Source organism: Vulpes vulpes, chromosome 7, assembly GCF_048418805.1.
Source record: "Vulpes vulpes isolate BD-2025 chromosome 7, VulVul3, whole genome shotgun sequence".
Classification (NCBI taxonomy): Eukaryota; Metazoa; Chordata; class Mammalia; order Carnivora; family Canidae; genus Vulpes; species Vulpes vulpes.
The window spans coordinates 49,348,755-49,358,770 of NC_132786.1; the positions used below are offsets into that span (position 1 = coordinate 49,348,755).

General features: G+C 37.4%; 1 protein-coding gene across 50 annotated transcripts in view; it reads left to right on the top strand.

Moving 5' to 3' along the window:
• Positions 1-9,473, top strand: part of SORBS2 (sorbin and SH3 domain containing 2) — a 344,412-nt gene extending 334,939 nt beyond the window's left edge. For all 50 annotated transcript variants that reach the window (XM_072763741.1, XM_072763717.1, XM_072763724.1 and 47 more), the window contains 3 exons: positions 1,232-1,281; positions 5,088-5,194; positions 7,293-9,473. In XM_072763741.1, the coding sequence (XP_072619842.1) occupies positions 1,232-1,281; positions 5,088-5,194; positions 7,293-7,354 (219 nt within the window). In that variant the 3' untranslated portion in view covers positions 7,355-9,473. The remainder of the gene's footprint in view (positions 1-1,231; positions 1,282-5,087; positions 5,195-7,292) is intronic.
• The last annotated feature ends 543 nt before the right edge of the window (positions 9,474-10,016 follow it).

Consider the following 10,016-nt stretch of genomic DNA (forward strand, 5'->3'; position numbering starts at 1 on the left):
TAGTCTTATGCTAGATAGATGGCTTAGATGGGAAGGTAGCAAATAAAGAATGTAAGAAGGAGAGCAAATTACAGACTCAGACTAAAAGGAACCCCAGATTTCCCCATCCATTCTTGGACCAAGGGGATTTCTAAGGACAATTTGCAGTAAATCTGTCGGTAATCCATTCATAATTCTGGGACCTAGGAATTGGCCCAGATGTCCAAGGACATGGATCTCCTAACTAATTCAATAGTCATCAAGAAGTCACTTTTATAATTGCCATGCAAACTCTTATATCTCATTTCACCACACAGCCATCATTCAGAAGAGGATGCTTTTGAAATGTGTTGTGAATGAATTGTAATGTTTTTCTTTTCCTGAAATAGTAACACTTGGGTAGCCAGTATTAAAGATGTTGACTTTACATATTCAACGAACATGTTAACTTTCATTCATTGCAATATTTATGTGGATATATGGGATGCTAAGGTTTGTCATTTCCAATATTATAAGTATCTATTACAGATACTGGTCTTGATGCTTAGTTTAAAAAGAAAAGAAACTCTTTTGAGAGTTCAGTGCACTGGGAATTTCTACCAATATTTCTCTTCTAAGGTAAAATGTTACATGTTACCTGGATATTGTTTGTTACATCCTATTTCAAATTCTCTGTTTTCTCTTTTTAAAAATGCATGTGTTTTCTCCACATGGAGAACAGAGAGTGTTAATTCAAATGTAGCATGGGATGTCTGCCTATCTATATTTTCATCCGTACTGTATGTGAAAATGTTGTCTGTGAAGGAAAAGTAGAATGACTGTGGATACTTTGCTGTTAGAATACATGTGGCTTATTTTCTGCTTGTTTGAGAAAACGCTGAAAAATAAGGTTGTATGAAGGTGTCCAGACTTCCCATTCTAGTGGTTTGGTGTCTATGTTCTTGCCATATTCCTGGCCTTTGAAAAATCAATGGGACTAAACCCTGACTTTTCCTTAATGCTTGAGCAGACTAGACTGTAGATATATTCAAAACATTTGAACCTTGGTTATTTTGGTTTAATGTAAAGCACCCTTCAAAATATTTGAATTATTAATCCTGCAGAAACCCTTTATTTGGTTTTTTTTTCCTTCCTCTTGGTTTTTTACAACAGGAAATATTAAATGTCAAGAAAATACCATGCCATTATCCAAATTATCTTTTACTTAGTACCAGTTTAAACACTGATTACATTGAAAATCATTTCATTTCAGCCACAGCGTCCTGTGTTCACTCATGAAAACATTCAAGGTGGGGGGGAACCGTAAGTATTCTTCTTATCTTCTAAGTTCCAGACTAACCTTGACCCACAAAAGAGACCATTGAGGTCCCAAAACAAAGGCCTGTGCAACTCTGCAAGTGAAACAGAACAAAGTAACTAACGTGAGGCTCTCTGATAGAAGAGAAATTACAAAAGTCTCCATCTCTCATAACGGAGAGAAGTTCATTTTAAAAATCCATGGTTTTTCGTAGAAGACTGATTTACATGTTAGAAAGACCTTCCCATGATCCTGATGCCCAGGATTTATGCCTCCCTCCCTGTCCTGATCACCATGCAAATTCTAGTAACCACAGCTTTAAAGACCCAGAAATGTCCTAACGTAGCTCGTACACATATTCAAAGACCAGAAGGATGTAACCGTAGACCAGAAGTGATAAGGTAATAGTATAATTCCAGAGTGACATTCCTACAAGGACCTTTGGAAATGGCAGTGTGTTACAACATTCACTGGCATTCAGTTAAATGCCTTTTCCAACCTCTCAAATTCCCTCTCCTTTCTGATGGATAAGTCAACTCAAATTGAAGATGTCCCACATTGTGTTTAAGATTCTCTTGTGTGTGTGTGTGTGTGTGTGTGTGTGTGTGTGTGTGTGTGTGTCCTTTCCTGCTCCATTTTGCCCATGACAGAGGTTGAGAGGCTCTCTATTCGCTGCTGCCCACTGCCCAGGCTGTAAGTCAGGAGGGTGGCCTGGCCCCTTCCTACCCAGGGCCCCCTCCTCACTTCTCACAGACCCAGCCCTGAGCTCAAAGCATGCTCTTCAGAAACTATCTCTCACCTCTCACCCAGTACAACCAGCAAGGTTTCCTCCTGAGGGAAAAGACTATGAAAAGAACCAGCTGGATGTGTAAGAATCACTTAAAGTTTCATTCAATTGGAAAAAAAAAAATCAAATAAGACTTATAATTCTAAAGTTTGGGCTGGTTTTCTCATGTAAGCAAATGATTAGGAACAAGGCACAAAAATTAAATTCCAGGCCTGTTTAGGTCTATTGTATAATCAACACATCGTAGTTAGCAGCTTTTGAGGAGCTTATGAATTAATAGGTAACATTACGTTATACTGTTTCGTGTCCTATAAAGTTAATACTTCCACTCATGGTCTTTTGGGTGTTTATAAAACCACGTTGCTCGCAGGTGGGAAAAGGCACATTTTCAAGGTCCTGCTATGGATATTAGAAAACATTCTGTACTAAATTTATATTTGCTTACAACCCCAATGAGGGGGAATATGGGGTGTCACTTAACCTCTTTCATTTAAAAACTAGATTGGAGTGCAAATGGGAACATCATGTTATAATGTTGCCGCAACTCAGGATTTAAAAATGTGTTATAGGAAAAGTTGCAAATTTATAGAGAAAGCTTCAAGCTTGGCTGAACATTTCTTATTTAAAAGATAAATTTCTTTCTGAAGCATCTCCTGATCCCACCACCATCATTCATCTCACCAACACATCTTTCAAAACAACATTTTAATTGTAATTCGGCTGCATTTCCTGTCATGCAACACTGATTTTGAAAGCCAACAGAGTCAGGGTGGTTTCCGGAAAGTTTGTTTATGTTTCCATGAAACTCCCAATTTTTTTTGTGTGTGCGGCCTAATTAAACCCGAATGGTAAGTAAATTTTGACAAGCACCCTGGCTTTTATCATACCAAAGTGAAGTAGGAGTTTGTGCCAATTTTGTTTTTTCTTAGCTCTTGGGACCTTGAGATTGTTCAAGCAGCTGGGGTTTGGTGGCCTTAAATAGGCCTTTCTCCATATGGGGTTGGCCAGGTTCCTGAGGAAAGGAAGGCTGAAGCCTGAGAAGCTCAGAGGGAATCGGTGTTCCCCAAAGTAAGAGCTTCAGTGTGTACCCATTGAAATAGCAGCCCAGGAAGGACTGTCTCCCTCAAACATGAAATTGAAAAAGGGAAATCAACTTTCCCCCAAATAAATATACAAAAATACCATCCCTTCAACTAAGCAGCCTCAAAAATCAAATCCTAAAAGCAACCAACAAAATAATTTGTCTACTCCAATCAGGGCTGGCCCTGTGCAAACATTCAAATTGAGAAATGTTTTTTGTTTGTTTTTGTTTTTGTTTTTGTTTTTGTTTTACCACTACTCTGGGATCCTGGCTACCTTTCTCTGTCCTTTCTCAACAGAAGACATCAGACGCCCAATTTCAAAAGTACAAGTGGCAGAAAAGATTTTCTAGGACAAAATATTAACTGGGAAAGAAATCTCTAATGTTGGGATTCTAGGGTTTGGTACCAACCAGGTCAAACGATGTATTCTGGGAGATGAGGTTAGGCACCACATCTTACCAGCATTTTCCCAGACAACTACCACCACCTGCTACCCCTGCCAGAAGCCGATTTCATCTGGGTCCGCCAATCTGAAAAAGTCCACGGACTTTGTCAATGGAGCCATGTCCCTGATTTATGACATGTTTGAGTTCAAATGATAGGAAAGTTTTGTTCCACTAAAATGTGATTTTCTGACTGAATGAAGTAATTAGAAATAAATCATTCTTGTTCCAACATTATTCAGTATTATCTGCTTTCTAAACTTGACTTTAAAAATCCAAAGTGCCCTGAAATGTGGTTCTAATTATCTATATTGGCAGAATTACATAACTATTATAAGAGACAGCAAAAACAAATTCACTGAATTTTTTTAAATCCCCCTCAAGATATTGGTAGTATTTTCCTAGTAATATGAAGTTTTCTGTGTATCAAATATTTCATGAGCTGCTGAGCTGCTAGAATTTGTGCTTTCATTTTCCAAAATGCCAATCCGTGTTAATATGCCTTAAAATACATACTATTTTATTACTGCAAATTTAATTTAACTGATAAATGTTAGCAAAATAAAGGCTTGCACTCAGGCAGAGAATTCAGACAGAGAAAGGAAAGTGGTAGCATCCTACCAGTAATTCTTTTTTATATAAAATTATTTCAAGGAATTAGGCAGAGAAATTCCTAATTCAGGCAGAGAAAGGAAAGTGGTAGTGTCCTCTCAGTACTTCTTTTTTATATAAAATTATTTCAAGGAAATGTTTCAACATCAAACACAATTGTTCCAGGACCCATTTTAAAAAGAAACATATCCATAATCCACTGTTTGATACTGACTCAGTGATCGCTGAGCACAGAATATATCTGCTTGACTTCATAGGTGCATTACATCAGATTTTCAAATTCTAAATCCTTACAAAATACTGATTCAAACTACGAAACTAAACTGCTTTAAAGAATTCCTGTTGGTGAAAAAAATAACCTTTTCTTTTAAAGTAAACCCCACATAGCAATTTAGAAGATATGTCTGCGATAGTTTGTACATCTCCGTTTAGAACCACTTGAAAATTCAACTTGGAAATTGCAGTTATTTGCTTTTGATTATAGCCAACTAAAACAATAATCCTCTCTTGTTTTTACATCACTGAATAATGCACACATCACTTCTTTTATATTCTGCACTATTAATGTCCTTGTGATATCTATGACTAGACAATTGGAATACAGGTCCGATTTATAAATGTCAAAATGTTTTAATCCAACTTGTGCATATTGTAATCTTCGACAAATATCCCTCACTGTAGTTTTGAAATGCTACAGAGTGGTCTAAGTCCCATGAAAATCCAAATATTTCTATTTACTTTACATGTTTACCAAAGATTTACACTATCTAATTTCACATGTTAATAAGAATAGGAATGTTAAAAGTAAAATGACTATGTACAATCTTCTATAGTTTCACAAGGGTGTAAAGATTTGTCTTTAAACACATCCATTTGTCCTGTTTAAGGTTTCAGGCTCTGTATAACTATACTCCTAGGAATGAAGATGAGCTGGAGCTCAGAGAAAGTGATGTCATTGATGTGATGGAGAAGTGTGACGATGGATGGTTTGTGGGTATGTGGACGCTTCCTTTCAGACGCCTTTGACCATTTTATAATTTGTTTGTGTTTGCTCACTGGTGATAGTTAAGCTTTCTTTGATTTCATGATGCCTCTGATCTTTCACGCATTACATATGCACTATGTAATCCCAAGGCAACATTACCTTGCATGTTTTCTTACATTGGGCATGGAGCCCAACACAGGGCTTGAACTCATAACCCTGAGATCAAGACCTGAGCTGAGATCAAGAATCGGACACCTAACCAACTGAGCCACCAAGGCACCCCAGCACTGCATTTTAATATGGTTTATTATTTACTGCTTCAGGTATATGTGATTTTCTGCTAGTTTTATCTCCAATTCAACTGAGAGAAGAAATTTTCTTTGAGTACCACCACCCAAGAAAGATGGAGATCTAAGAACCATAACCACAATGCTTCCTAGATAAGAAATATTAACACTGTTCAGTGGGCAATGTTAGCTGTCAGCAGTGAGGATCTAATTGGAGAACATAAGATGAAGTCAGCAATTCATCTGCTCATTAGGTCTGATGTTAAAGACCCTTGAAAGTTCAATAATTCACCTTCATTTTAATTTTTGTTAAAAGAGACAAGTTTCATTCTTCCCACTTAACAGATAATCCCATTCTTACCAGCTTAAGAGAAAATTAGAGGGGCATCCGGGTGGCTCAGTTAGTTGAGCAGCTGACTCTTGATTTCCACTAGGTCATGAGATCAAGCCCCACATTGGGCTCCATGCTCAGTGGGGACTTTGCTTGAGATTCTCTCTCTCTCTCTCTCTCTCTCTCTCTCTCTCTCTTTCTCTTTCTCTCTCTCCCCTTCCCCCTACTTGTGCACATACTGTCTCTCCCCCCACTTCTCTCTCTCTTTCCAAATAAATAAATAAATCTTTTTTTTTTTAAAGAAGACTAGAGCTCTTCTGAGAAAACATTTGTAGACAAGAGCATTATACAATGGTACACACAAGAAAAGAGGTAACAAAGAAATAAAGGCACAGGAGCATAGAGGAGACAAGACAGGAAAGCATGAAGGCTTTCTCTAGACAATCAGGGAGGAAAATAATACAAGAACAGAGGTCACACATTTGCAGCCACAAGCCTCTGCTTCTGTTCACATTAACTCCCCTTTTTAGAAGAATAGTAAATGGCTAACCTACACAGGAAAAAAGAAAAGTCGATCAAACCAAGACAGTAAGTTCCAGAACATAAATGAGAACTGGAACTGTCCTCTCACTGAGCTGGAAATCCTTGGGAAGAATTCAGCACACCAACCTTTATTAAAAGTTTCAGAGGAGTTGTGTTATCTGAGACCAAAGGCAATCATGATGGTGGCCACTTGTGTCTTTGGTTTCACACCTCTGTTAAAAAGCATGCTTGTTGATGAACCCCTCTCCACAAATAGTTCTTGGCCTTTTTTTTTTCTTTTTTCTTTTTTTCTTTTCTTTAGTGATTTTGTAAATTTTCATATTTTATCAAGGACTCGGGCAGTGCTGACTGTGAATGAATGAAGGAACGTTCAGCGTGATCTTCCATGACATAATAAAACTGGATAGTGACAGTGTCCCCAATGATGCCATCAGCGTTGCACCCTGTTGAAGAGGGGTGAAAGACCCCTTGCTCACCAAACCCAGCCTCATGTTGTGCTCTTCTAATACATCCCATCACACCGCCAGCCTCGACTTTATTTAGCTTAAACTTGAGAATGTCACTTCCCAAGTGTTTTTCCACTCCTCACTCTTGTCTAGCACCCATGGTGATGGAGCATCATGACACTTAATATCATTACATTAAAAACCCACCTCCTCCAGCAGGATGGTCTTTCTCTTCAGGCTGAGAGGCTGAGCTCCTCTGTTTAGCCTGGTTGTGTGACGGGAGTGCAGTGTATGAGCTTGAGAGGCAACCGAGGCATCAGCGTGTCCCCATAAAACTGCTCACTTGTTCTTCCTATGGTCCTAAAGTGAGTTTTCTTCCTTTCCCAAACCCCACAGGGCTTACTTTCTTAGTAAAGGCTTGAAGGCGAAGCATTTTGAAGGCCTCATATAGAAACTGATATTTCATCGTTGTTCATTTCACTTATTGCTTCTATTTTCAGGAACATCAAGAAGAACCAAATTCTTTGGTACTTTTCCCGGTAACTATGTCAAGAGGCTGTGAATCACTCTCCCTCCTTTTTCTGCCGCCTTTCAGCACCACATCTGCATAACCCTGCCTGAAAGCTCCCCTGGGGCCTCCCTCCCAGGCCCGTCCTGCCTTCCAGTTTCCAGCAGAAGTCACCCACCGTCACCATCTCTACCTGCCGCCGAGCCACCAGCAAAAGGACCACCAGCTGCTGAGTCCTGGGAGGCTGGCAGACTTGCTTCTGCGTGAAAGGGCATCATCCCAATTTCTGCTCTAAACTTTGGAAAGTCAATATGCGAGATCAGAAAGAAAAATCATTATCATTAGAAAGGGTTAAGTATTTGATGCAAATAAAAAAAAAAAGGGAATGTCTCAAGGATCTTTCTAGTCCACTTTGAAAGACGTCCTCCCCTCAGGCAACCAGAGATTGTTTATCACTACATGCTGTGATTTGCATTTTCACTTTCTTAGCTTGGCAGTATATTTTCCTTTCACGAGTTTGCCTAGTGTCCTGGTTTACACGACATGAAAACTGTACTTCGGCTATATCGTTTGCCTGCACTTATATATTGTAATACGCACAGTGATTACAAAATCTAAAGCAAGAGTAGGAAAGGTAATTCGGATGAGTGTGATTTTGTTGATTGAATGTGAGTTCTCAAATAGGAGTCTTTTCCTGCCGTTTTTTTTTTTCCTCTGTACTTTTTAGAAGTGCAAACTGTAAGTGAATAAGAGCCTTTGGTAATAATCATGAGAATTTAAAAAGTTTAGCTAGGCTACAAAAAAAAACAAAACAAAACAAAAAAAAACCTACTGTGTTGTAAAGTTGCATTGCTATTTTATATTAAAATGTAATAATCAGCATCATGAACAATGAGCCCTTAGTGTTTTATTTATCTGGTAAAATTTTAATGAAAGCAGTGTTAGAGGTGCAAAGAATTATTCTAACGTAGACACTTGAAAGTATCTGTAAGCAATATTCATAGGTAATCTTTCACTGTGTGCACACATATACATGTGAGATTGTATGAGAACAGACAATCCATATGGTGTGTTGTACGTCTTATGGAGATGGAAAGGAATCCCACACATTATTTTCTAGAAATAGAGTACTTCAGATGCATTACAAGCATTAGGGCTGGTTTTAGCAAGGATTATGATCAATACAATTATTTTTACTATGATAGTTATTTTTCTTCTATGGAACTCAGAATCCTGGCTATGTTTGAGGACAGGAATATGTTGAGCCTGATTTTCCTGGTGTGTGTGAAATATTTCCTCGGAATACATGAGGCACTCTTTAGAAGTAATGTTAAATCATTCAGGTTATATTTTCCGCCCTGAAGTAGGAATTTACAAAATGGCTTTGGGACCTGAAAGATTTAATGTCGCTACCAGTGCCTGAATTACACATACCTTGAGAACTAGCTTTGTATTTCTTATGACTTTGCATAAGAACTATTCATATTTGGATCTTGAGCACCTTATAGATAAAACTTTTTATGGCATTTCTTCTGTGGACAGTGATTGATCTTTTCACAATGTACGTAGACTCTAGAATTTTGTACATATGTTTGCTTTTTTTTTTTGTACAGACTATTTAGTTGTCGAGAAAATGGGAATTTCCTAATTTGGTCTCTATCTTTCACTTTAAACTAAGCTAACACACTTTCCAACAGATTATCCGTTACCTATCTCACAGATCACAAGCACGCCTTGATTGTGTGATTCTGTAAGAGCATTTATGCAAAAATTTATGAATTTAAAAGATCTTAGCAGCCAAACTGAAATGTACTGATTACAGAGGAGTTTCATTAGTAAGAAAGTAAAGAAACATCTTTGAGTAGCCTACCTTGATAACTGTCAAGTTCACAACCAGCTTTATATTTTAAAGGCTTTGGATTTGAAATTAAGTCAACTGCATGCAGCTTTGCTGATAAATGAATAATTATCTTTGATGCCATTTATGAGAAAAGATTTCAATATCTGTTGCCTGTCATATTTAAGAAAAATTACTGTTTCTACTCTCTGTATCTGATTTTAAAAGGAAAAATATTCATACCTGGCTTTCAGGTCATCGACTTTGAATTCTTACAAGCGAAGGTCATTGTGTTTTTCTTGAATAGACGTCTAATAAATTTTGCTTGGAAGTATATGTCAGTATTTCTTTTTGACATTTTTCCTTAAGAAAATTGTGTTGTTTATCCCAATTTCTTCGATAAGCAAAGAGAAAATGCATTTGTTCTATGTTCTCTTGATACGCAAATGAAAAAAAAGATATATATGCCTCAGCTCAGAGAAGAAATATTCTTTAAACTGGGCACTAAAGCTCATTTGCTAACTACTCTCTGGCTGAAAATTACTACTCAGCTAAAACAATACGTTTAAAAATATGTATGCCTCCAAAACAGCTATTTTTCCAAACAGAAGTTAATTACAAGAAGTGGTAAGCACTTTCTCAATTCGACTACCTTAAATTTTAAAAATATTGCCCTAAAAAGCTTTATCACCACCAGCATGGCAATCTCTGGTAATACCCACAAGCTTTTAGTGGACTTCAAATTAAGTGCTTTTCTCTCACATAAATAGTAAGTAGCTAGCTTTCCTACTTGGATCCTTTCTTCTTTTTTTTTTCTTTTTAAAAAATGTTTTATTTAAATTCAATTTAGTTAACATATAGAATGTTATTAGTTTCAGG